The 27,269-nt window shown below is 43.5% G+C and overlaps 2 protein-coding genes across 12 annotated transcripts in view; both read left to right on the forward strand.

Annotated features, from left to right (window-relative positions):
- The window catches only part of numb (NUMB endocytic adaptor protein), a 40,805-nt gene extending 22,542 nt beyond the window's left edge, over positions 1-18,263 (forward strand). For 2 of the 7 annotated variants that reach the window (XM_071497507.1, XM_071497508.1), the window contains exons 3-11: positions 4,996-5,070; positions 10,369-10,401; positions 11,149-11,223; positions 12,406-12,546; positions 13,013-13,217; positions 13,585-13,884; positions 14,134-14,277; positions 14,994-15,137; positions 15,984-18,263. In XM_071497507.1, coding sequence (XP_071353608.1) covers positions 4,996-5,070; positions 10,369-10,401; positions 11,149-11,223; positions 12,406-12,546; positions 13,013-13,217; positions 13,585-13,884; positions 14,134-14,277; positions 14,994-15,137; positions 15,984-16,732 — 1,866 coding nt within the window. In that variant the 3' untranslated portion in view covers positions 16,733-18,263. The remainder of the gene's footprint in view (positions 1-4,995; positions 5,071-10,368; positions 10,402-11,148; positions 11,224-12,405; positions 12,547-13,012; positions 13,218-13,584; positions 13,885-14,133; positions 14,278-14,993; positions 15,138-15,983) is intronic. The other 5 variants (XM_071497509.1, XM_071497511.1, XM_071497512.1 and 2 more) reach the window with 5 other exon arrangements.
- Positions 18,264-18,778: 515 nt separating this feature from the next.
- On the forward strand, positions 18,779-27,209 carry exd2 (exonuclease 3'-5' domain containing 2). Of its 5 annotated transcripts, none has more exons than XM_071497515.1 (10): positions 18,779-18,961; positions 20,568-20,636; positions 20,738-21,156; positions 21,834-22,090; positions 22,585-22,711; positions 23,216-23,526; positions 23,800-23,945; positions 24,290-24,425; positions 24,847-25,215; positions 25,695-27,209. In XM_071497515.1, exons 3-10 carry the CDS (start codon positions 20,764-20,766, stop codon positions 25,909-25,911), a joined length of 1,956 nt encoding a protein of 651 aa, XP_071353616.1. In that variant the 5' UTR covers positions 18,779-18,961; positions 20,568-20,636; positions 20,738-20,763; the 3' UTR covers positions 25,912-27,209. The 5 variants fall into 5 exon arrangements, with proteins under 5 accessions (XP_071353616.1, XP_071353615.1, XP_071353617.1 ...); XM_071497514.1 differs by having other exon boundaries at positions 18,781-18,961; positions 20,723-21,156; XM_071497516.1 differs by having other exon boundaries at positions 18,781-18,961; positions 20,723-21,141.
- The last annotated feature ends 60 nt before the right edge of the window (positions 27,210-27,269 follow it).

Below are 27,269 nucleotides of genomic sequence, written 5' to 3' on the forward strand. Positions count from 1 at the left end.
TGCATGTCGCCTCGCTCCCCAAGGGCACCGCTTGTGATTAATCATAAGCGAGTGTGAGCACAGCTTTTATCTAGGTTGCAAGATTATCTGCTATAGCTTTCCAAACCTGTGGGATGTGTGCTCACAATTGATTTCTGGCCTCCAAGAATTTTCAGAACCACTTGAATTATTAAGTAAAATATACAAATTTACCAAAAAGTTCCATTGTTCCACCTGACAAATAACTCAGGGGCAGTGAAACGAAGTCACATGACACAGCTGAATGTACAGTCTCTTTCTATATGCAGTCTTCAGGGTTCAGAAATGGACTAACTGGACCTGCAGCACTGCACTTGATGAAGTGGAGAGTTCACTGTATTGTGGCAACAAAACCTTTCACTTTTGCAAACAGAAGCGCGATGGTACACTTCCTCTCATCACATGGGTCCAAATGTTCACCTCACTCAGGCTGAAGGGAAATTTAAAACCTCAGAGTCGAGTTTTCCCCAACACAGACTCTGACTCTGAGGTCAAAGGAGTGTACAGGTTATGGGTTGTGCATATCATTTGAGTGAGAAATGGGAATTGAAAATGCCTTTAGAGGTTGTAGGGAGGTGGAAATGACAGTAAAGGAAGGCAGTGGAGGGGGTTTGAGATTTTAGTTGAACAGATAGAGGCTTGAGGTGGAAGCGGTGTGTGTGTGTGTGTGTGTGTGTGTGTGTGTGTGTGTGTGTGTGTGTGTGTGTGTGTGTGTGTGTGTGTGTGTGTGTGTGTGTGTGTGTGTGTGTGTGTGTGTGTGTGTGTGTGTGTGTGTGTGTGTGTGTTGCTCCATGGCTGCAAGTCTTACATACATGCATTTCAGCCCGTGTGTGCAATGCCCTGGATTCAAGATTTCTTCTTAGCTCCAAATGTTCCCTCCACACACATGTTCACACACACCTTCCCTCCCTCACCGTCGAAGGTAGATTTGCCGAGTAGAAGCCGCTCTACTCTTTCTTCACATTTCTTTAAAGGTGTAGATGAACTCGGTGTTCTCACATGTAGTTTTAATTTACTTCTTTCTTCAAGTGTTTGATCTTTTCTTTAAAGAGACGAGAGAAAGTACTATTGATCTTTCCTTAAAGATGCTCTGCTCCTACATAAATCAACAAAACAACAAAGCTAAATTATTCTCTGTAACTGATTAGTCAGTAGTGTCACATTTTAAACTCAGGTAACTTACCATTGTAGGGTCTTACATTATTCTAAAAATCTTATGGTAAATTGTGAATGTGTTAATTACAACAGTTAATTACAAAATCTGTCATCCACAGTGGACAAGTGAAAAAAAGAAACAACTAATCTTTGATTGTTTAGATTGTTTTGATCACTTCTGCAGCCACACACACGTCTCTACCAGCACATTTTTTTTCTCTCTGCACTGGCTCTCACCGTGCCAGTGCAACCTACCATGCTACTCCTCAGTTTCCTCCTCCCCCTCCCGCGCCCTGTCTCTTGCTCTAGGTGCCTCAGAGGAGCCCAGTTGTGTGTGGGTAGGAATAGGTGCAGTGAAATTATCACTGACTGCTGCACTCCAGAGGAACGAACAGAGGGAAGAGGAGGAGGATAGAAGAGAAGAGAGAGAGAGAGGAGCGTGTTTTGAAAGTGGTGTTGGAAGGAGAAGAGGAAATCTGGGCTGGTGCTGATGTTAGGACGGGGTGTAATTAGATAAGCTGTGGCTTCGGGTGTCCCCCTTTACAATAGCATCTTTAACAAGCAGCCCAGTTCTCCACTGACTGTCACATTCAGACCTGTGCCTGTGCACAGGCAGTTATTGGTCATATGTCGAATTAAGCAGCATTTGTGTTTTATGTGTGTGAACATTTGTGCGTGTGCATGTTGCTTTTCAAGCATGAACCGCTTAGACAGACAATTATTCATGATTCAAGGTGATTGTCAAAGGCATAAAAATGAGGACTTTTGTGTGGAATTATCAGCCTGCTGAAGGCTGCAGGAGGATGTGAGATTAGATTGAATTGCCTGTGTGTGTTGCTTACCAATGAAAACAGAGGAGAAGGAAATGTATTAATCTGCCTTTATGTCCTTGGTAGAATTAAATTATGTGGACTTATTTGTACAGAGATGAATGTGTGCGTTTGTGTGTGAGCTTGCTTTCTGCCGTTGTTCACACCTTGAAAAGAAGCAGTTTGTGAGGCTGCTCACGGCTTTGACTTTCTGTTGAATCTGACAGAATATATCACTGAAGCTGATTTATGGCCAATACCCTCAATTAATTCCTGGAATCCATCTGGATTACATCCAGAGGATTTACACTAGTGTGTGTGTGTGTGTGTGTGTGTGTGAAATGCCACCTCGTCCCTGTGCCGTCCTCTGAGGTGCTGGTTGGGGGATTTTTGTTACCTTTGGACGGAGCCAGGCTGGCTGTTTCCAGTCTTTATTGCTCGGCTAAGCTAACTGGCTGCAGGCTCCAGCTACATAATTATTCCACAGACATGAGGCAAGTATCATCTGACTCTCAGCAAGAAAGCAAATGAGTGTAGTTCCCTGAATCTTCAAATATTCCTTTAAGATAAAAGCTGAGTATTCAAACAGTGCAGCACTGCTCTCTTTAACTGTCTGGCTATCTTGGCCCCTGTACTTCTTATCATTTACTGCTTCACCTATTTACAAAATGTGAATTTAAATGCACACCAGTGTTGCACTCTCTCTATTTGTTATGTTAACTCTGCTGGCCCTTTGCACCTGGAAAATCAGCCCCAGGGACAGAAAAATGTAAATATAATATCTCCGATTAAGTCGTTCCTCAGCAGACACCAACACTGTAGTTGCAGTAACAGCATCTTAATACAAATATCATCATATATAAACTAATCTACTCTGAGCCCACTGTAGGATTAGTGCCAAGCGGAACTAATGCTGGGGTCGCCCACAGACAAACCACGGTTTCAGAACCAAATCACCCTGCAAAACAAAACACAGGAGATATTAATTCAGTTGTTTTTTTTTTGTTTCTTTTTTAAGTTGCTTTGGTTGAGCGCATCTATTAAATGTGCATGTCTCAGCCTCCAGATCGTTGCTGCCAGTTAGTTACTAACAGGACGGAGTAAGATGCTACATTAAAGCATCTGTTGTGACATTTTGAGCCTCCCCTGCGTTTACTCATCCACCTTAGCCCCGTCTCCTGGCGCATCCCCTGTTAGTGGCACCGCTGCTTCTTCGTTGTCCTCACTACCCACAGCTGCCTCCTCACATCAGCTGTCTTTAACACACATGCATTTCTGCCGTGTGTTTACATGTGTAACTGTATACACAATGTGTATTCTAATACACCGACAGTGTGACTCACAGCTGTGGCGTCACACTCTTAAAATAGATTGGCCGGAGGGTGGGGGTGACAGGCGGGAGCCCAGCGTCACTTGCTCTGCGTGTATCTATAAGGAAAGGGTAAGGACTTCCTCTCCGGCCCTGCATGCACAATGGCTTGTGGGGCGGTCAGGGTTGTGGGTCTGGAGTGACACACAGCAGGGTGTGATGCTGCTTCAGGTCAAGGAGGAGGAGGGAGGGAGGGAGGGAGGGACGAGCTGGAGGAGGCAGCTTTTTCCGTTCATTCAGTTGCAGATAAACTTACTCACGTAGGACTTAAGCATAATTCCTGATGTAGGTTGTCATGTGTTTGGAGAGTAAGTAAAGTATGGCGTTATCTGTCTTCTCCTGAGCCGCATCTGACAAATCCTGACAAATGTTGCTTTTTGATTAATTAGTTGTTCCTTAAGGGCGGTTTTCAGAATGACCTCAGTCATTAGATATGTGACATATATGGTGATGTAATGTCTGCTTCTTTTCCCTGAGGTTTAATGTTAGACTGTGACTAAAGCATGGAGAAGGAAAAATGGTCTGAAAAGATCAAAACTGCAGCAACACTTGCAGTAGAGGTGCTGGTTAATTGATGAGTTGTTTGCCAGAAAATTAATGTGCAACTATTTTGATAATGAAATAAATGTTTTTCGTTTTTTGGGGGGTTTTTTAGAGCAAAAATGGCGAAAATATACAGGATTCAGCTTCTCGGATGTGAGGATTTTGTCATACATGACATTAAAGTGATTATGAGTGAATTGGTTTGACAAAACAAGACATTAAAGACATTAACTTGGGCTGTGGGAAATTATAACATGCATTTTTCAATATTTTGAAAAATGAAAAAACCGTGACATGATTGATCAAGAAAATGATCTGCAGATTATTCCATTATTAAAATGCTTGTCAGCTGCAGCCCTCAGTTGTAGTATAAAGAACAAAGTAATTTATGGAACCATCAGCTTGTGGCTTCAGGATGGGGATGACCCTGGTGAACGCCACAAGCTAAAACACACTGGTCTAATAATAAAGTTGTTCTTAATAAGAGAATTGTCAGTTGAGGCAGTCTTTACTCCGGGTGAGGGAGCCCACATCCATTAAAATATCCTGTGGGTGGTCCTGAAATACCACAGTGGTAGGATTTGATGTGTTGCCCACAGACGTACAATTTTATTCTAATTGTCTTGTGGGATGAGCCAAGACAGAAGATCTGATCCAGGTCAGGTTTCCAAGTCCACATGAACACACAGGAGCTGGGTTCGGATGAAAGAGCAGCTTCTTTTTGTCTGGTCATGTCTTTGTTTTGTTTTTCTCATGCAGTCCCTTCCTCACAGAATCACACACTTGCCGCTGCATCTGCCCACTTGCCCATTTATATTTAACAGGAACGGCTCAGCATTATCTCCATGGACAAAATTAAGGGAACAACTAGGGAGGAATTGAACTGCAATTGACCTCCAAATGGTAATTAATTAATTAGGTGTGTAAATCACCAGCGTCACCGTATCAGGGGGTATTAAACAATCTGGACTCATTTAAATAGCCAATCTATTTCTAGAGTTTATTATTATAGTCTTACTTCAACTTCACAGAAAAGACTTGTCGCAGCATCACTCACTCTCTCTCTCTCTGTCTGTCTGTCTACCTCTCTCTACCCTGCAGTACCTGGGACATGTGGAGGTGGAGGAGTCCAGGGGGATGCACATCTGCGAGGATGCAGTGAAGCGGCTGAAGACGGTAGGTTTCACTAGAAAATCTGTCTGTACTTCCAGGAACAAGGCTGCTAACTACCAGAAATCCTACTTCCTTTTTATCACTTATGTCTCTTATCTTTTCCTCCAATAATTTCCTTCTCTATGATACCAGCCTCCTGCTGACTCTTTCTAACATCTGTTTGATGGCAGCCCCCCTCCTGCTTGTCAGAATGCAGGTTTCGTTGTTCTTAGTGTTTCATCACTGTTTATTGCTGCCTAGTTTGCCTAGGGTGTAGATAAAGCCCAAGTGTGGCTAAATGTGAGCGTCTCTTCCCAGCCTTACCTTCAGACAACCTCTAGGGGTGTCGGGATCTGCTCTGAACGTCCCTTCCTCTCCCTGTACATTCTCCCAGCTGGAGCAGATAGGCCGGCGTGGACTTCCTGCTGCAGCAGGAAGCGCGGGGGGGGGTGGGGCTGTGGGGCTGTGGAGCAATTGCTTTTCCATGTTGTCAGTTGTTTGCCAAGGCCCCACCCAGGTTATAAAGTCCTGTGGGTAAATGAGTGTGATTCTCTGAAGTCAAGGCCAAACCTGAGTTGACAGGTCTGCCTCTGGGGTCCGTCTCTGTATGATCGGAGCCTGTTCAGCTCTTCATATCTCAGGACAAAATTTGAATTCTGTGCCAACAAATGTCATGAAACAACTGCTGTGACTCACTTTCAGTTTCAATTTAAAATGACTCAGACTAAATGAGAATTGTCACCCGGTCTCTCCTGTTATCAATCCATATTCTTCTTGCTGCATAAAACGGTGTTAAGGACCTTTTAGTTGTATCACATGCTCTACTCTACGAGCTGCTGAAGACTACTTGAACCGCTGAAAGCTATTTGTTGGTATGATTATACTGAAGAACATGGTTGAGAGTGTTTTCATGCAATTTAATGGATAATAAAAACACTCAGATTTTAATATCAGGTAAAATAAAACAAGATATAAAAAGAGAAGTTAACATAATGCAAATGAGAGAACATATACACAGAGAGATACGTACACACACACACACACACAAACACACAACACACACATGCGCTCATACAGCATGTGCTTTCACACAGTGCTTATATTTAGTCACAAGCATGCACACACTTGTAGACACTTGTAGCAGCATGCGTGTTTCACAGCTTTACACATTGGTATGACACAAATTTATAGGACACACAAGCACAACAAACACACAACTATAACACGCACTCAGATAGGGCTCACAGGCACATAAACACACACACAGGAAGAAGTTTACCCAGAGATGCTGGATGTACACAACAAACACACATAAACATAATGCTCTTATAGTGAAAACACAAAACCTGAACACACAAGTACAAGCGGTGTAAGCACATGCAGGCTGGTGCTTGATGAGGTCACATGGTGTAACACAGAGCCTGAAGCTGTGACATCTTATTGAGTTACAGTCATTTGAACAACTTGGACAAAATGGAGCCAAGTCAAAAGGAGGGGCGGGTGCTTCTGCCTCCCGTCGTCCCGCGGGCCGCGACCATCTGACCCTCCTCAACCTAATGACATTTCCTCCTCTGTCTCCTCTGGCATTTATCCTCCCTCGCTTCCTCGCTACCCACAGACCTCATTTGTAAGCTAGCACAGGCATGACTTTATTGATCTGCATTTACAAGCAGTGGTGGGAAATTAAGGCTCGCCTCCGTCAAAATATGAGTCAGGCTGCCATCGTTTCATGTTCTTCCTCGACACATCATCTTTCCTGCAAAGCGGCCTTCTCCCAGTGGAGTCCTGGCATTGACGTAGCACTTTTTACCTGTGAGCCTGAGGGGCTCGTCTTACAGGAAATGTTAGAAAACAATCAGCGTTGGTTGGGAACTACATACAGTAAGACGGTGTCCATTCATTCCAGTGAAAGGACACAGCAGATTTTTTCCTCTCCTCCAGGTGTGTCTGCTTGTTGTGCGCTCCCCTACACCTGAGCATGGTCGTCTCCTTCCTTAAGTCTGCTGCCTTATCCCATACACTTCACACTGAGACACCATCACACGGGAAAAATCACACTTCTAGGCTCTGGAAAAAGTTTTACAAATACTAAATCTTCACTATTTAAAAATTCATAACAGAAATATTAATATTCACTAACATTCAACACCGGAGCTGAGAGCAGTGGAGCAACAGAAGGGTCGTGCTGCATTGCGTCGCTCTGCACTTCATTTCCATTACTCTCATTCTCTCTGTGTTACAATTAGTTTTGTAGTGAAGTGTTTTTCAGACAAGAGTAGGACTGTTAGCTTTATAGGCTGCCATGCTGTCACCCTGTGTTACTCTGTCTACAGCGACCTGCTTAAAAAGAATGAAGCGATGATCTGGACTCAGAGGATTTGAGTCAGGGGTTCCTGACTGATGAGATTTCAGGGGTCAGCACTAATGTGAGGTCTCTGTAAACAGTTTTACAGACACTTTTCCCTTTAATGGCGGTACATGGGGAAAAATGGGAGGGGCTGGGGGGACTTATTGGCGTAGAATACAAAAACCCCTGATTTATGTCAGATATAGATCATCCAGCCCAGACCAGGACCACTCTTCTTCTACACAGATGTACAATTATCGAGGCCCTGAGAGATCCCAGTTCATCCTCACTGACTCTCTAAGTAGCTAACTGTTGCCAAGCAACAGATATAGTCCCCACCAGTTAAGTGAATGTGAGTTAATATTACTCAGCAGTAAACTCTTGTTCCAGGAACTAATAACTCAATTGGTCAGGAACCAGGCCCAAACCTGTAGGCACTTAATATTTGATGTGGGCTGATGAGAGGAAGCTGTTTCCTGAACATCAGCTGACTGCAGCCAGGCAGCAGCCACAACACAACATTATCCGGCAGCATCAGCTCTTCAGGTCTTGGGGTGGGAGAGTCAGATGAAGAGCAGTGAGCTGATGTTGATGAAAAACATGGAAGTAAATCTGTTGAGATTTCTCTGTATGTGTCCTGAGTTGGAGCGTGCCTGTTGGGGGTCTAAGCTTGTCAGTCAGCGCGTGCTTGTGTGTGACAGTTACAGCTCTAAGCCGACTCCATTGTTTTTCCCAGCAGCCTTTGGGGCGGTAATGAGAGTTTTCTCGCAGCTCTGTGACCTGTGACTCAGAGAGGAGGATGGAGGCGGGTGGAGGAGGAGGAGGAGGAGGAGGCTGCATTGCGGCACTATCAACCTCCTGAGCTGCCCTTTTGTTTTGTCATTATGACGTCACTTCCTGCTGCTGCTTGTTGGCCAGCAGCCCAGGGTTGGAGGTGTATTCTGTGTTTTAGCAGCAGGGGAATGTTTTCGCTGTTACTCAGGAGCTCACAATGACCAGGAGTGTTTCCTCTGTGTGGACAGGGTGGGGCACCCCACCAAGAGACGCTAGCATGCTGAAAGAATTTCAATTGTATTTGTACCTGAACACACAGTAGCCTCAGGGTTCATCATTGACAGTGTATCCAAGTCCATCAGACAGTGTGTTTCAATGAATACTTTTAGTGTCACATGGTATGAACAGTTGTCTCAGATGCCTTTCCACCCCCACTAGAGATATTTCCTGAGTAAATACCAATTGTGGGAAACTACAAAACAGAGTCTTCCCTCAGCCCTGAGCTGCATGTGGTCTGAGGGAAATCTCCAGTCATGTCCTGAACTCAACTTAACCACAGAGATATCACAAAAAATACACTTACTACACAGGATCACGCATCGTCCTCCTCCTGGTTTTAGCTTCTTCTGACAGCCTGTCAGGTTTAGTAACAGGATGACGTACTCTGTCTTGGAGCAGGGGTATCTGTCGTGCTTGTGCAAATGTTGTACAGTGACTTGTTGCACAGAGTAGGCCTGTCAGAGATGTTGCACAAGATGTGTGATTCGTTGTTGCACATCCTGCTGATGGTTCGTGTTGTTTTCGGGGCCAGAGACACCGATTGTTAGCAGCAGTAGAAGGTTTTTGACTGTGCGTGGTGCAGTTGTCTATTAAAAAGAGGTCAAGTATGCACAGCTCTAAACATTTTCATCAACACAGAAGTGAGGCTTGATGGCTGCAGAGTAAGTTTCCCGCTTCAGTTGTTTCATTTTTGCCTTGTTGGCTTCACCCTGATCTTTCTAAACTCAGCTATCCTTTCTGCCCAGAAAGCTTTTTCCCCTACTGTAGTTTCATCACAATTCACACTGAATACCTGAATATTGTGTTACCTTTTTGTTGGTGTTCTACATTTTTTTTGTCTTTTTAAGCAGGTTTTTATTGCAGAGAAATGCCTCCAAATCCCCCCTCCCCCAACACTGCCTTCCCATTCTAGCTATCTTAACCTTATAGATATGTTTGCGCCTAACAACCTAGCTTACTAATACTAGCTGTGCAGGCTCTGCCAGCATCTGCATGTCTGTGTGGTTCTCAGAAACTCACACACACACACACACACACACACTAACAAGTGCTTAGCTCATTCCAAATGAATCTCCAGTGCTGGTTAACACGTTAAATCATGCATTAACATGGTGCTTGGAGAGCTGTCTCCACCATGGCTGTGTAACAGGAGCAGAGTGGCACTCCTTCTCACAGCTTATGGGGAGGAGAGGAACACTCAGGGAGCGGGGGAAGAAGGGAGGATTAAAACTAGGCTGGGCCGGGTCTGGTTGCGGTGTCTTTATGTGGTTGCGGCGGCCTAAACTTGACCCCTGACTCAGGCTTGACTGGTGAACAGCCACAGGCTCGACTCAGAGGTCAAACTGCCATCTGTGGGAATGTGTTTCTGTCTGCTGAACCCCCATGGAAGGGCCACGTCTCGGTCTAGGAATCAGAGGAGAAGGAATAAAAACGGGATTTGGGATTATCCCCTCCACAGACACACACCTGCAGGTCTGCCATCTCTATCTCCTCTGTCCAGGCGGCTCGCTGTGCTGTCTTAGCTGTGGCAGTGTCACAGGGTTGTTGCTGTTTGTTTCAGTCACAGAAGAACTCAGGGGTGTCATTTCCTGCTGCCAGGGGGGTCTGGTGGGAACAAATAATGTGGTTTACTGGCTTCCGGTGTCGTCGTACTAACAGTGATCACCATAAAACACAGTAACAACCACATTAAAACATCTGTCGGTGTGGAATCATGTGGAGCTACCTGATCCATTGCCTCATTCACTCACTCACCCACTCACCCACCCACCCATAACCCAGTTTCACTTTCACCAAAAAAATAAAAAACCTAAATCAAAAACCCTTCCTGTAGGCTCCAGACAATTCTTAGACTTCCTAGGTAACATTTTCATGCCTTGTTCCTCCCTCCGTCTCCTCCACCCCTCTCACCCACCCTCCAGGACAGGAAATTCTTCAAAGGATTCTTTGCAAAAGTAAGTTATTGCTTTGTGTGTCCCAGTGTGTTTCTCTTTATTATTAGCATTATTATTATTATTCTTCCTCTCACATAACACTTCACCCTTTGATTGTGTCTGAAGGCTGGAAGAAACACACACACACACACACACACACACACACACAGATACACACTCATACACAGGGGAGAAATCTGTCTGGAGAGAGACAAACACAATGATGCATGTGTCTGTGAGCAGGTGGGGTGGTTTAGGCTGGGTGGGGCACTTTTGTGTTGTGTGTGTGTGTGTGTGTGTGTGTGTGTGTGTGTGTGTGTGTGTGTGTGTGTGTGTGTGTTTGTTAACAGGCGTGCCTTCTCTCCCTTCAGCCCTTCTTCCATGAACCAAGAATGGAACAATGAGCAGCTTGTGTGAATGGACATTTCCTTTTTGTGCACAGATATTTTATTGTTGTTCTAACCAATGGGGCCACCACTGTCGACTGCATCTGTGCACCAAATCTCATGCCAATCATCCTCTTTCTTTTTTTACATTTTGGGTACTAGTGAACGACACATAACTCAGAGAAAACAGCTCCTGACTTGTGTCGTCTTTTTGTCTCTTACTTGGTGCTTTCTCTTTATTTACAGGTGTGCTTTGTGTGTGTGTTGAATAGGTACCAAGGATTGGTACAAAGGGAGGTAATCTTAGGGGATAAGGAAAGACTGGAAAAGTTTCTTTGTTTCTTAACTCGATCCTCTTCCTGTTGTGTGTGTGTGCTTGCAGGCTGGGAAGAAGCCGGTGCGGGCTGTGTTGTGGGTATCGGCAGATGGGCTTCGTGTTGTAGACGACAAAACAAAGGTAATAACTCCTTTCAGTCCTCTATCATAGGCGTGATCAAAGAGAAGGAGCTGCCAGAGGAAGCCCGCGTGGCTTTAGCAGCTTTAAAGATGGAAGCTGCTGAGCTGCAGCCGTCAATAATGGTTGTGAAGCTGCTGTTCGTCTGGTCCAGTGACCTCCAAATGATCCTCTTTAGAAATATGTGCTCAGTGCACCTGCAGGAGAAGATATGAGTTGAGCAAACAGTATCACATTAAAGATTATATTGACACCTGCTGGAAAGCACTGGTGCTGCATCAAACCTTTACTCTAAAGAGAAGTGGCTTCATAGTTTCTGTGAGGCTGTAATTACAAGTTAGAAAGAGAAAGACGAGACCTTTTCTCTTTCTCTCTTCCTTTTTTTTATTTCTTAATCTACATAGATATTAAGTTTTGTCATTAAATATGTTGGTATTTATTGCTAACACTCAGTTAACTTTGCTAACAAGGCCAGGCGACCATACACATTTTGGACTAAGGGTCTAATTTAGGACCAGTGTGTCTGAGGTTTGTCTTTTGCTCAGCAATGAAGTTAAAAGAGTTCACCTCCATATATACATATGTACCTCTCTCCTTTATTGTTTTGACCCACATACTGCTGGTGTGAGGAATCATCTGTTTCATTGTCAAAGGATTTTACTGAATGAGTGTGAATTTTCAAAATCTATTGTTAATAAGAATGAAATAAACACTTTTTTTCCAATATTAAGTCACTAAGAAAGTCTGGCAAGCCAGGAGAATTGGCTAAAATGTTAATTTATAACAGAAAATAACAAAAAAAGTAATTTTAGATCTGAAACATAGTGATAAACAGTTATTGGATATATGTGTCAGTCTGTTTTTTGCTGTAGTATGTGAAAAGATGCTGTTAAGACATCCAGGATCCTGTATGTGTTGTATTTATCTTCTATTAAAGCAGGAAAACGAAATCCAGCATCCAGATTTCCTTTCTGAGGGTTGCTCATCATGTGAGGGTCAGGGTGCAGACTGGTGCTTCTGGAGCTGGGAGTAGTTCAGTCCTATTTGAGCACCCTTGTAGCCAGACCTTGTCACTGAAGCACTGTTCACTGTACAACCATTTATCTTACATTTTGAACCGACTCGAGTGAGAATCACTTAACCCTGACCATAGTCTTCACGCGCTAATGGTTATTCTTTGCGCAGGACCTGATCCTGGACCAGACAATAGAGAAGGTGTCGTTCTGTGCTCCGGACCGGAACTTTGAGAGGGCGTTTTCTTACATCTGCAGGGACGGCACTACGCGACGCTGGATCTGCCATTGTTTTATGGCCATCAAAGACTCAGTGAGAAATCATCACTAATACATGCTCTAATACTATTGTAAACTAGTGTCAAAACAATTACCTGGTTAATCAGTGAGTCACCTGACAGAAAATGTTTGGTTAACCAGTTCTATAATCAACTAATTGCGGAAGACATTTATCAAATAAAAACACCAAATGTTGTATGTCCTCAGCTTCCTCTCTGTTTTGGATTTGCTTCTTCTATTTTTGATCAATCTAAAGAAAAAAAAAAACAATCAACAAATAAACATTAATCAAAATAATTAATTGTAGCCCTGTTGTAAATTGCATATTTCATATCATGTTTATAATAGGAAAACTAATTATTACTTCACATTAAGACTGTGCTTTGAGCTCATGTAAATTAGGCCATTATATTAATTTCACACTTCGATGGTCAGTGATGGAAGTGATTTCCTGAATGAACACAGGACCCCAGCAAATTTTTTTTCACTGTCTCTCTCAGGGAGAGCGGCTCAGTCACGCTGTGGGTTGTGCATTTGCCGCCTGTCTGGAGCGAAAACAGAAACGGGAGAAGGAGTGTGGGGTCACGGCAACCTTTGACGCCAACAGAACAACTTTCACCCGCGAGGGCTCATTTCGTGTTACTACAGCAACAGAGGCGGCAGAGCGGGAGGAAGTCATGAGGCAGCTACAGGATGCTAAAAAAGGTCTGTATTTGTTATGTTACTCCCTGACCTGGGAAAACGGACGGTCTGTTCAACCAAGGTCTTTTTATACACATACTCCCACTTCCAGCTGATGTTAATGCTGGATGTGTTTGGCTTATGTCTCATGTAGAAGAGAAAATAGAAGTCTGCTATTTGAGGAACAGCCAAGTACCACCTACCAATAAGAATAGATACCCAGCACTGTAAAATTCAACTCTGTAAAAAAATGCAAAATGAACTTCTAGTATTTGTTTCATATATTCAAATAATTAAACATGTTTGAACCTTTGATGAAGTTCAAGGAACGTTATCCTGAAGACACATTATAAAACAGTATTTTTGTCTTAACTCTCCTCTCCTCTAACAGCAGAGACAGATGTGAAGGTTGCTGGGAACTCAGCCACCAGTGTGACAAACTCCTCAGCACACCAGACAGGAGGTTCACCATCCCCCTCGTCCTCCCCGCCTCTCTCTGTGTCCGCCCTGGGACCTCAGGCGATCCCCCGCAGGCACGCACCGGCCGAGGCTCTCGCCAGGCAGGGCTCCTTCAGAGGCTTCCCGGCCCTCAGTCAGAAGACGTCTCCCTTCAAACGACAGCTGTCGCTGCGCATGAACGAGCTGCCCTCCACCATGCAGCGCAAGTCGGACTTCCCCATCAAAAACACAGGTGAGTCCTCAGCTCCTTTTGTTGTTAACTGATAACCTTCGAGTACACAGGATTATTTGAAAGGATCCACAAAGAACAGAATAAAAGTCTTCTTTTCAGTCTTATTTTGGAAATACTTTGGATTAGTGACTAATCCAACATCAACCAACTCTCTGAACAAAATCATTTTGATCTTTTATTGAAGTGATGTGTTTTCATCTTGTGTATTTTGGTGATGTTTGCCCCCTTTTCTCTGGTCTCCTCCACTAGTACCTGAGGTAGAAGGCGAAGGTGACAGCATCAGTTCGCTGTGTACTCAGATCACAACAGCGTTCAGTGGACCTCCAGAGGACCCCTTCTCTTCAGCACCAATGCCCAAGCCAGCTTCATCCCCACAGTCTCCTGTAGCACCAGGTACAGCCTCTTCTTGAGCCTTGAGTATCTAACATGTAACTGTGCATGACGACTCACCTGATTGGTTAATAGCCAGCTTTGTGTAGCATGAGATGCTCTGTTGGAATTTGTGTTGCGATTCAACTACAAAGCTTTAAGTAGAGAAATGATATGTTATTGCTGCTCTGGTTTTTACTGCCATAAAGTTACATTAAATTAGTTCGCTGTGCCAGCTGGTATGTGCCTATTATGCAGCAACAATTGTTTTAGCTTCTTTTAATTATAAAAATAAAAGTCTTAATGTGTGTAATCAACTAATCGGCCATTTTGCACTCGACAGGCTAAACTACCACATTCAGAAGGGAAATGAGGAAGCACACACAAATAGATGGTTGTTAGCTGCAGATGACAGCCAAATGTTATCTGTGGCCAACTTTTCTGGGCAACAGTCTCATTCATTGCCCACATTTTGGCTGAAATTTTGGGTATTTTGGCTCCATAGGAAATTAATAGACTTCCAGTGATTTGATGATCATGTTGAAATAGTTAGAGAATGAGTGCCTGCTCACATTTTGTTATAACTAAGTTTGTACGTTTATTTAACACATGTGATTAACACTTGTTAAGACTGCTAATTAACTGCACGGTAACATTGTGCATGTTTAACTAAACATGGCTCCATGACAGCCGACACACAAGCTTGCTCCATACTAGCATCTGTCTTTTATCCGCTGTAGTGAACGGCACCCCTCCCGCCTTCTCTGTTGCTGCTGCTGCTGTTGCTACTGCTAACCCCCCAGTTCTGGCCCCCGCTCTGCCTGCTCGAGAAACTAACCCCTGGGCTAAGACCCCAGCAGGGGCCCCGGCCTCAGTGCAGCCAGGTAAGCAGCTCCTCAGGAAGGTTGAATTGCAAGGCCTGCATGTCACAGGATGCACCGAGAGGGTGTCACTGAAATTAAAAATATGTGATGAGGACATTACAATGGGCCTTTGTGTGTCTGCAAAGAGTAAAGTTCCTGTTATTATAAAGGACATGGGGATACAATAGCTGAAAAAAAAAGTTCAATGATTCAGAGTCAGAATCACTTTAACTTGAGCTTTTCAAACTGTGAGGGAGACACTGTTACATGAAGCGAAGGAGGTAGGTGCGCACCGGTGATCTGAACAACAGATTGTTAATCATTAGAGTCTGACCTTCTGATTTGTCCTGCTTATCAACACAGTCAGCAGCAGGAGCTACAGCAGTGGCCGTGACATAAAGCACACTGAGGCAGTTAAAGTACTTTAAAACCCTTAGTGACAGATTACTACATATTGCAAGAAAAATAGAACTTTTCCTCAGAGTCATAACTCAAATCTGAACACACTCAAACGCACACCGTATTTTTAGGTTCAGTGTTTCTTAAACTTTCCAAGGATATCCATATCTCTGATGTCCATCACACTCTGCTCCTCATAACTTCAGAGCTTGACTGAGAATCTGCACATTTTTTAGATTAAGATTTTAAGATTGTATCACTGGATCAAAGGGGTCCAGTGATAGTTGTCTGTATGTCTATGTGTACATTGAAAACAGTAATCTCTTATACCTAGTTAATGTAGACAGGGCTGTTTGAGTGTTATTTGCTACTTTAAACTTCATCAGAAATAAACTGGGTCTGTCATTCTCCCTGTTAAATGTTTGGTTTATTCACTTATTTTGCCTTTTCTGTGTACTCTGACAACAGGAAGTGACTGGTCATCACCTGCTCCAGTGATAGTAGTCCCCCCCTCATCCTCTCCAGCTATATCCTCTCACAAACGCACACCATCAGAAGCAGACCGGTGGTTAGATGAAGTCACCAAGTCTGTCCGAGGGCCGCAGCCTAATCCAATCATGGTAGCAGCATCGCCTCCCACTCAGCAGTTCACTGCCCCCGTGCCGATACCCGTGGCGTCCGTTCCGTCTGTTCCCTTCATGTCCTCTCTGCCCCCCGCCGTGCCCATGTTGCCCCCTCGCCAGCCTGCCTTCCACGCTCAGGCTCCAGCCTCCTACCCAGTGTCCAACGGGCTGCCATTCCCTCAGCCCAGTGTTCCCGTGGTCGGTATCACTCCTTCACAGATGGTGGCTAATGTGTTTGGCTCAGCCACGCAACCCCAGCCGTTCCCCATCCCTGCCTCTACGACACCCCAGCATGATATCCAGGCTGTCGGCAGCGTCAGCCCGTTCATCAAACCCCCACAGTCCACGGCAATGAACCCTGTTCACCTCCAGCCATCCAACGGTAGTGTGACCTTTAATGGAGCAGACAGCTGGGTTGCTCCGTCCCAACTCGCTCCATCCTCCCCGGCCACCCAGCCAGCCCCACAGCAGCAGGAAGATGCCTTTGAGGCCCAGTGGGCAGCCTTGGAGAGCCGCTCGCGCCAGCGCACCACACCCTCCCCGACAAATCCCTTCTCCACCGAGCTGCACAAGACCTTCGAGATCCAGCTCTGAAGACTCTGCTTGAGATGAGAAAGTACTGGACAATAAAGATTAGATCGAGGAGGTGGGTAATTGACTACAGAAGAGAGGGACATGTCCTGCCTCCTTTCATCTCGGTTTCAGCGGACAAGCTCAGCAAGGCTGAAAAGAACTGGCACAGTGGAGAGCAACGGGTGAATCAACAGGGAGCAGAACTCTGCACAGCAGTGAGGGCAGAAAAAAAAACAACGCAGGTTGCTGTTAACAAGGGTGCAGCTCCCCAGGCATTTCATTAGCATTGTCTGTATTGTTTTTTTATTTTGTGCTGTGGTGCGCAAGGTCGTCATTACCCCGTGGAGTATCTGTGCCGAGGCCACATTCAGCCCCCTGTCAGCCCTCTCCCACCCACCCAGGTGTGGTTGCTCCCGTCCCCTACACCTCCTTTGCTTGGTCTAGCTCCCAGCGCCCCCTGTTGACAGGACGAGACCTCCCTCACCTGGCAGAGGAACTGCAGCACTGAGAGAACTCAGCTTCCAGATGAGAAGTTCTCGTAAATAACTTCCCAATCAGAAGAAGAGTGAGACAATGCCAAAATCTTTATTTTTATGCATTAAGTATATTTTAAATAGCTTTGGAATCTAACAAGAGTTGTAAGTAATCTTGCCAAAGGCACAGGATAGCTACAATGAGACAAGTTTATGTTCGTGTATACAAGAAATGACGCTATATATTATACATAAATATATATATATCTATAAAGAATCTATACTGTACACACAGCTCACAGCAGTGCTAATTTTTAATGTGATGTAAAGAGATTTTGTGAAGGGACAGCTGCTTTACCTTTGTGTTTTATTGTTTTATTTTTGAAGAAAGATCTCTTTATTGCCGTCTGTTGCATCCTCTGATCGGATGTGAAGCATCTCACTGTAAATACGGTATCATTGCAGCAACAATCAATGTGGACCTAGCAATGGTGGTGGTGCCCAACTGGTTGCCTCTCTTACCTGTGCTCAGTTTTTAATAGTTTAGTACACATCAGTACTTAACATTTTACTCCTTCTGTCTTCATTGTCATTTGCGTGGTAACGATCTTGTTTTTTATTTAACACATTAGGATGTGTCATCTTCTGTTCCTCCACCTCTTGTATTATTATTATTATTTTTTTTTAGTAGTTGATTTCTAAATTTTTATTTTGCACAAGCACTAAAAGTAGATGATTTGACCTCACAGGTGACCTTGATCAACAGGGGTTAGTCAGTTGTGGTGCTGCAGTAGCTGATAAGCTGCATGCTGACCTGCCCTGACCTCCGTTAGCCTGCTGTGGTTCTGACAGTCAGCAGAAAACTACAGGGAGATAAAACGGTTTCATCTCTCACTGTCTAATTTCTCTCTGTTATGTTGTTTTTTTTTTTGTTTTTTGTTTTTTTTTTAAATCAAACCTGTGAATATGATCTATTCTCTGATCTATTTTTCCATTTTGTAATTATTTCATTACTTAATTCCACTTCTTTGGAGAAATATTGAAGCTAAAAGATTGAATAAATTGATGGTGGTAGAGGAGTAAGTGGTGTGTGTTCCTCAATACTGTTGTCTTTTGATCATATTACATTGTACAGTAAAATTCTTTAAGGCTGATGAGGAATTAAGTGCCAGTCCTGAGGGCACAAGAAGGAGCCGAAGACGAAATGCTCAACTATTTTTGTATAGATTAATCAATCAAAGATGACCAACATTCACTGGTTCCAGCTTCTTATATATGAGAATTTACAGCTTTTTTCTGTGTGATGTGATGTGAGTTGAGTATCTTCAAAAAAAAAATGAAGTTATGTGAGGACCTCCTCTTAAAATATTAAGTTTGGGCCCTATTGCAAGCGCATGCATAAAATGCTAAGACCTTAAAAATATTGAATAAATAATCAGATGAGTAGATTGTGTATCTTTTTTTTTTTTTTTTTTTTTTTTTGCTGACATGAAACAATTATTATTAAATTGAAACCACTGAATCATTATGTTCAATTATTTTCAGACAAAATGAGATGATTTAAAAACAAAGCTGGAACTTTCCCAGCGGTTGATGGTGGAGTCGTGACCGCGGTCCGTCCGTCCAGCAGGCGGCGGGAGTCGGAGAGCCGCGTCCCGGTGCGGCGGCGGCGGCAGCGTCGTTATAAATACAGCCGGGAAGCCATGGGCCAGGCCAGCAGAAAGAAGCAAGTGTACATGTGTGAGACACTGGCGTCGTGTTGGTCACGGACGTAAAGGTAAGGTCCGAAGTGCCGCTGCTAACACAACAAAGTCCCTCTGCTGTTGAGCGGCCGTGTGTCCGGTTCAACCCAAGGTCGAGTTAACGAGTTAGCAAGTTACCCGGCTAACTGTAGCGGCTAACGCTGGTTTGACTCTGCCTTAACGAGAAAGGCTGGTCGGAATCATGGCAGCAAGTGATGTTAGAAGGAATCACCTGTAAAACATGTTCCCTGAGACGGAGAAAGGTAACCCGGTTCAGTTTCTGACCCTAGAAGCGGCAAATGTTAGCAGAAGGTGTATTAACTGCTAGCTGCTAAGTGTTAGCTTAACTTTAACGGTTTTGTAGATGAACTCGTCGCCCTCATAGTTAAGTCATATAATCGCTCAGTCTTGTGTTGAGCTTGTGTTTTGTGTTACGTTATAAGTCAACTGCTGTCGTTGTCTAGTTGCGTTTGTGAGACCCATGTTAGCTTGCTAGCTGGCGGCTAATCTGACACAACTGTACCTGTGCCGGTGTAAAAGCAAATTGTGTGACCCAATTAGGAAACTACCTACCCATAATGCATCTGCGAGCTTGTTTTAAAACGTAGCTACTTTATCGTATTGTGTGTTTTTGTTGTTGATGTGACAGCAACAACTGTAGTTTATGGGTCTGCAGAGCCCTGACACCTCACCTGGTGATGTCTCAGCCGCCTCTGTTTACGGGACTATTGTTATTGTTGTTAACATTATTATATGGGAGGAAAATCCTTGGAGTTGTAACAATTGAGAAGCACACCTGAGCATACATTTAATTATATTCACACAAAATAAACGGGCATTTACATTCAGTTTTTTGAGTGCATATATATTCTGATTTTTTTTTTTTTTTTCATATATGCACTGTGCCTTTTTCAGATTAACCGACCTATGTATAGGTTCAGTTTCTGTTAGAGATTCATAAATCTCTATATACTGTATAAATCAGACTACACATTTACAGATTCTTGGACAGGTTCACTATTTTCATGAAGTTCAGTGCAGTCTGTTCTTTCAAAGGAAGCAGAAACTTTCCATTTTGTAGTTTGCACTTTAACATTGTATGTACAAAAATGATCATAAATATGACCTTGTAACATTGAATATTGCCCCATTAGCTGCAACTAACAATTTCATTATCAATTAATCTGACAATAATTTATTGATTGTTTGGTCTATAAAACGTTAGAAAAAAAGATATTCAGTTTACTGTGATATAAAACAGAGAGAACTGGAAATCTTGATGACCTGACCTGAAGAAAGCAGAATTTAAATTTTTATTTATTTATTGGCATTTTTGTTTGAAAAATTAGTAAATGATTATAAAAAATGGTGCTGCCCCCACATGAAGAAAGAGACAAACACTGTAATCTGTGAATGGTGCAGAAATGAAATTGAGTAAAGTTACCACATGAAAAATACAGGTAAATGATATTAATTTGACCAGAAAAGATTTTGAACATTTTTTTGGCAACAATACTTTCACTCAATCGTAGACCAAGCAGGCTTCAGGCCCAAATACCAACCACAGCAAGAGCTCTAATGTTACTACTGTTACTGTTGTATCAAACGGGGGAACCACGGAGTTCAATTTTTTTGTTTCAGAGGGATGCAGTGCCTGTCCAGATCACAGAAACAGAGCCAGGTTTACATGGGATCCTACTGACAGGAAAGGTAAAACATCACCTCCCCTTCATAAACAGTTTGGAACATGCAGATCCAGCCACTGAAAACAGAATACGTTTGTGTTTTGACTCTAGGTTTGCACTTTTCAGCCTGTTCATAATCACTCCAAGTCAACATGTCTCATCGAGGGCCTGTAACTGCTGTCATAACAACAGTACTTGGGGCAACCTTAGGAGGGCTGCTCATATGGCGAGTTTACAGAACGAGACGGAAGAGGCTGCCTTCCATCCAGAAGGTGGCTGATCCTGAGGAAAAGGAGTCCGCATCTGGGCAGTGTCAATACAACCAACCACAAAACCTTGTAGAGAAGGAATTCAAGGCTGTGGAGTGTCAGACCACACAACTGCCCCCTCCTGTACAGATACCTTCTGCCGAACAGCTGCTTGGGGTGAAACCAGTCATGGTGAGCTCTGAAGAGGAATGGCAGCAGCTGTGGCCCCTGATGCAAAAGGAGCTGTCAGTCTTCCCTGTGCTGGGGCTTGACTGTGAATGGGTAAAGACCAAAGGCGTAAGAAATACCTTTTGCATGTTTGTAGAGTATGAAGAGGAAAAATCCACCCCGAATGATTCAGCGTTGCACCCTGTGTTTGGGCTATTTTGTTTGTTTGGTATACACATACATGGTTGATCTGGCAAAACTTTATTTAACAAAAATATTAATGAATCCATTATTTATTTTTCAGCAAAAATGATTAACATCCTTTTGTAGACTCTTGAATGAGACTGTTTCCTTCCTCTCTTTCCCGTATATAATGAAATTTAGTGAAATGACCAAGAAAGAAATCAATAGATTAATTAATAATGAAAATTTGTTGCAGCCTTGTTGACAATAAGTTCAGTTCAACTACTACTACTACTACTACTTTGGTGTCAGTCCAAAGAGTCCATATCAGTCACTCTTTTAAACTAATGTATAATTATTATACAGGAAGAACAAATCAAGGGAAACGGGGAGTTGTATCAGTATGTCCAGTGACAGTTGCCCACATAGACCAGAAATTCACCCAGAAGTACTTCACTCTACTTGGTACAAAAACAAACTCCAGAAAACTCCAAAAATATGTTTAATGTCCATTTACAAATGTGAAATTATCAGAAGGGTGGAATTTTCCTGTTAAACCTCCCTCTTTAACATTTCGAGCGGCTCACGCTCCTGTCTGACCTGGCTGCTGTTTCCTGTTGCAGGTCTCAGCGAAGGGCCAAGCCTCCGCAGTCTCCCTGTTACAGATGGCCTCATACTCAGGTCTTTGCGTCCTGGTGAGGCTGCTGCCGTTTCGCAATGGTCAGAGGCCGTTCCCACTCAGTTTGATAGAAGTCCTCCGAGACCCCCACGTTCTGAAAGTCGGCGTTGGTTGCTATGAAGATGGCAAGCGCCTGACGCGTGACTACGGTCTGTCCCTGTCATGTACTGTCGACCTGCGCTACCTTGCCTTAAGACAAAGGTACAGTTTGGTTGTAGTGGTGTGCTGTCACTGCAAACAAGGCAAGCAGTGCTAAAAACAGACAATAATTAATAGATACTGAAGTAGAAGCGATATCTCTCCTTACATCTGATCTCAGAACAGTGTTCTGTCCTAGGAGGAGCTGATGCTTGTTTGCGTTCTTTATAATTTACTGCCCTCTTGTGGCAGCACCAGGTCATTGTTTTTGGAAGCTTGCTTGACTACCAGCTGTTGTATCTATTGTTTCTGTTGGGTCCCTTTGACAAAGGCAGAGGCTGTAAGTGGAGATGAGAGTAGCATCTTTATGGGCGTTTGTGCATTGGGGATAATCCTCAGATCTTTGATTAGTGACTTGCTATAGCTAAAGGCTCTGCTTGCCTATCTGTAAAAGTCATCGCACGCCACTGATTTGTGAACCCATTTCTTTGGAAACATAACTTTTTGAGAGAAGTTATTTATGTAAATTCAAAATGGCTGTTTTCTCCATTTTTCAGGCAAGCTGCAGTGAATAATGGCCTCAGTCTGAAGTCCCTGGCAGCAGATCTGTTGAATGTATCTCTAGATAAATCTCTGGAGCTGCGCTGCAGTGACTGGGAGGCAGATCAACTGACAATGGAGCAGGTAGCGATGTAATGCATCACAACGTTTTTCACATTTTTGCACACCACTAATTTTTCTGATCGACTTTGATAAACAATCAATAATTCAAAGTTATTCTGGGGGCCCCTGGTTCCAGAACTCCAGTTTGTTTTCTCTACAGACAGTGTTACATGACTCATTTGATAGTACTTCCATAGATAAGATGGACACTGAACTCACCTAGTTGCTCATCTGCCATTCTTCTCTGTAGCAACAGCAGCTGGGACTCATGGGTAATGTAGTATTTGGAGCCATCTGTCTTACCATACTTACTGGAAAAAAAATAGATTTCTCAAAAACCAAGTTGAAATGATTGAAACTGAAGGCCACAACATCAACCTACAGCATCACTGCATTATCCAGGAGACCTTTCTATCAATGTTGAATAACACTGAGATCATTAAAAGAAAAGTTTGAGATGGGAATTCAGAGATGGGAAAATACTTACATGTTTTCTTCTAAATCTTTGTTCTCTGCTCCCTCCAGATGACTTATGCTGCCAGAGACGCCCAAGTTTCCATCGCTCTCTTCCTCCATCTCCTCGGCCTCCGCTCTGAAGCCGGACCCGCCTCTTCCAGCGGGAGCTCCTACTCTGAGTTAGCCGCCCGCTGCCAGGGCCTGGTGGATGTGCCTTTCAGGGGCCGAGGAGACGGAGACGACAAAGCCGCTGATGGAGAGAGGAGGCGGAGGACACGGAAACCTCCCACTTATGAAAGCCCAGAGTCTGGAGATCAGCAAGTCCCAGACCCACGAAAGAATAACAAGAGGAAACCTCTGGGTGTGGGGTACTCTGCCAGGTGAGGGAGGCACTACACAGGTTGCCAAACAGCTAAAAAGTAGCCAGTTTTTATTTATTGTTTGGGGCATAGTGGGTGGCAGAATGAAAACTGAAGATGCTAGATGCCAGATCCATATCTTCACTTCTTTTTTTTCTGCTATGATGTTGTTTCATACATGATTTAATAGAGGTATTAAGTTTTATCTCAGCTTAAAAACCAACTTCATTTATGCATTTCTAACTGGTGCAAATTTCAAATAAACTTCTATGAGAATAACGTTTTGTTTAACAGGCTGCAGACTTCAGTTCAAGCCTCATCATTCTGTTACAGGAAGTCTCCTCTCTACGATAACTGCTTCCTCCACGCTCCCGATGGCCAGCCCCTGTGTACCTGCGACAAGAAGAAGGCCAAATGGTACCTAGATAAAGGAATAGGAGGTAAACCACAATGTGTAAAAATTTAATTCAAGTGTTTCTCATTCTAATTTAAACTTTTTAAGGCTACAACATGCAACTTTTTGCCTCAAGTTTAGAGTTTCTTCCCTGTCTCTTCAGATGGTAACTTACACCTGAAATGGGAATGTGTGAACATCATTGACTTTAATGTCTTGTTTGTCCAGCAAACACATTTAAACATCACACATGTTGACCAAATAAAATGAAAAATTTTTATTTAAAAGTTGCATATTGTAGCTTCATTGTAAGAGTTAATCCATTTATCCAGTTACATCCATTTACTTCCTCTGCTGTATGTGTAATACTAAGATCTGTTTGTGACCCAGTGCTTCAGAGTGAAGACCCGTTTGTTGTGAGGTTGTTGTTTGAGCCGTCAGGACGTCCTGACTCCCAGCAGGACTATTATCTCACTGCCAAGGAGAATCTGTGTGTGGTCTGTGGCAAAGCAGATTCCTACATCAGGTTTGACCTGCTTCTCTTACCTTGTAATCTGGGTTTGAAGTTGAGGGTGTTCTTTTCTGAAATTCTGTCTTTTTATCAATTCATCTGTCTGGGTTTTTTATCATTTAGCCCAGAACAGTTAATAGATCATAAATGCTCAATTTTTAGTGATATAAACAGTGAACGCTCAGATTTAAGAAGCTTGACCCAATGAAATTCTTTAATTGTGATTGAAAAATTACTTAAAGGATTAACTAGTTATGAGAATAGTTTTTTTGTGGGTTGACTGGTCATGTCAGGGTAGACAACCCAGACCTAAGTTGTTTTAAGTAAAACAGTAACTTTCCTCCTCGGAGTCATTTAGTGTCTATTCATTATCTCATTTTGGAAAGACCTTAAATACTCAGTAGATGTGATTAATACATTTTCTCTGGTCACACAGGAAAAATATCGTGCCACATGAGTACAGACGACATTTTCCCACAGAGATGAAGGACCACAACTCCCATGACATCCTGCTGCTCTGCACCAGCTGCCACGCCGCCTCCAATGTGCACGACAGCTTCCTGAAGCAGCAGCTCGCCGATGAGTTTGCCGCCCCACAGGGCTGCGAGGAGGGGGTCCGTCTGCTGGAGGATTCGGACCGACGGCGGGTGCGTTCAGCGGCCCGGGCTCTGCTCACCGCCGGGGAAGGACTGCCAGAGCAGCGACGAGACGAGCTGCAGTTTTTGATCAAGAGTTTCCTCAACATGAACGAAAAGCAGGAGCTGACGGATGAGGCGCTGCAGCAGGCCGCCGGTTTGGAGACGAGGTGAGTGTCAACTGTGTTAAAATATTTACACTGGGGAAAAATGTTTTGTGCGCAGAATCCACCACACAGCAAGAAGTGCTGAAAAGTGCAAGACTGAATGTCACTAATTAACAATACGCCACATCAGTCACTCTCTCAAAGTCATTTTCTTAACATGTAACATTTTCCAGTCTGTCTTTTTTATCTCATTTATGACGGCTGTAATTTCTGGCTGTTCTTGGCTATGAACTCATTACTGTCGTCATGAATTAATTTCCACTGTGTCAGTAAAATGCGTTACACAAGCCTCCAGTAACACCACTGGACTAACGAATCCCTTTCAGTGCTGACGAAGTCTGACAACACTTGTTACCCCAACAACAGTAAGGTTACAAACAATAGATGTCATGCTCATCTCCTGGCCTGCAGCAGTCGTTATAGAGCTGTGTCACTTTCCACACAGTGTGCCCCCATCCTCTTACATCCTCTCTCCTCTGAAGGATATTCAACGAGGCCTACGTGCCTCACGGCCTGAAGGTGGTGCAAGCTCACGCTGAGCAGGGCCTGCGGGGCCTGATGGACCTGGAGCGTCGGTGGAGGCAGCACTTCCTCACCGCCATGCAGCCGCGCCACCTCCCTCCCCTCTGGTCCGTCGACCACAACCACAGCAAGTTCCTCCGCAAATACGGAGAGGACCTGCCCATCAAACTCAACTGAACAGGACAGGATGCTCGATTTTCTCATCTGCTGGTCGAAGTGCCAGTTGGATTTGAAACTTCTGCAGCCACTTTGTCGAGTTTGCAAGCCAAATAGCTTCTTTCTTTTTTTAAATAGTGAGTGGGCGAATGCACTAATCCACCAGCCAGGACCAAAATGTTACCAGCATGTGGCGGCTGTCAAGGTCCCACTCGTGATGAGCGTGTGAGTGAATACAGTTGAACTGTGATGGAGGGTGGATGTCGTTTCACTCTTGTTTGGTGAAACTGTTCACCTGTGAGATGCTGCTAGGTTGCTTCGTGGACCCAGAGTGAACTTAAACAGAAACTCTCCCTGTGGAGAGGAAAGCCAGCACTGAATCTGAGAAAACACTAACTCTGCAACACCATGGTGGACGTTATGTAACTGCATATGGACACTTTTTTATTATGAGAATATAATTATTTATGAAAATGGTTGAGAAAATTAAATTTAAGAAGTGATTTTTAGACAAAGCTGCAGCCTGCTCTTACTTCCTCCTTAAATTTAATTAACACCCACACTCCTCCCTGCAGGTCAGCAGCTTATTACTTCATCAGTATGAGGATAAATGATTAGCTTTGTAGAGAGAGGGTCATTTTAATATGACCTTAAATTGTCTGGCGCTCCACCCTGCTTTTTATTTGTCTGTTGTCTGTTTTAAGTCAATGGATGAAGGATGAATTTCCCAGAAGACACTTGAAATCAAATTTCATCTTTGGCCATTTTGCTTTTTAAAAGATGAATTTGACCTCAAGGTGCCTTTCAGCCGGACTGTTTTTTGGTTGTGTTTTTTTTTTTTTTTTTTTTTGCAGGGGGAGACAAAATGCTTGCAGAGAAAAGTTGGCCCGTTCAGTTGATCATTTGAACTTGTGATGTTTATGTCTTGCTGCTGATTCTCCTGATGGTTGGGACAACTCCATGGCTCATGTTTTAATGTGCCTCTTAATCCCCAAACCAGACTGGAGACTTGTCACAGCGTCAGGACATGACCTCGTTTCAGTTTACAGCAGCGACGTCGTTTTACAGAATCCAAACTGCACAGTGAAGAAAAGGTGCCAACGCTGATGTGATTTATAAAAATGACCTTAAACCACCCCCCACCCTCTTTGCAAGGCAGATTTATCTTTTGAGCATAATGAATTTATTTACAATATATGAGACTATTATTTAAACAGCTGCTTTGTCTTATTCACATTTCCTGGATGTAAGCCCTGAAGCTGTTTGTTTTTCCTAAATTGTGAATGTTAAAAAACAAATAAAAATCATGTTTGTATTAATCTTGTGTGACTTGTGTTGCTGGTGAACACATCTTTACATGCAAGCATTAAAAAGACACA

Source organism: Trachinotus anak, unplaced genomic scaffold (genome assembly GCF_046630095.1).
Source record: "Trachinotus anak isolate AG129_WGS33_773 ecotype Australia unplaced genomic scaffold, CSIRO_AGI_Tana_v1 ptg000015l, whole genome shotgun sequence".
Taxonomy (NCBI): Eukaryota; Metazoa; Chordata; class Actinopteri; order Carangiformes; family Carangidae; genus Trachinotus; species Trachinotus anak.

What these genes read in the sequence shown, in the direction of transcription:
- exd2 (XM_071497515.1), top strand. Translation starts at nt 20,764, where the DNA reads ATGTCTCATCGAGGGCCTGTAACTGCTGTCATAACAACAGTACTTGGG. An exon ending in TACCTTGCCTTAAGACAAAG is followed by an intron (nt 22,091 to 22,584) that starts GTACAGTTTGGT and finishes TCCATTTTTCAG; the next exon opens with GCAAGCTGCAGTGAATAATG. An exon ending in CCTAGATAAAGGAATAGGAG is followed by an intron (nt 23,946 to 24,289) that starts GTAAACCACAAT and finishes TTTGTGACCCAG; the next exon opens with TGCTTCAGAGTGAAGACCCG.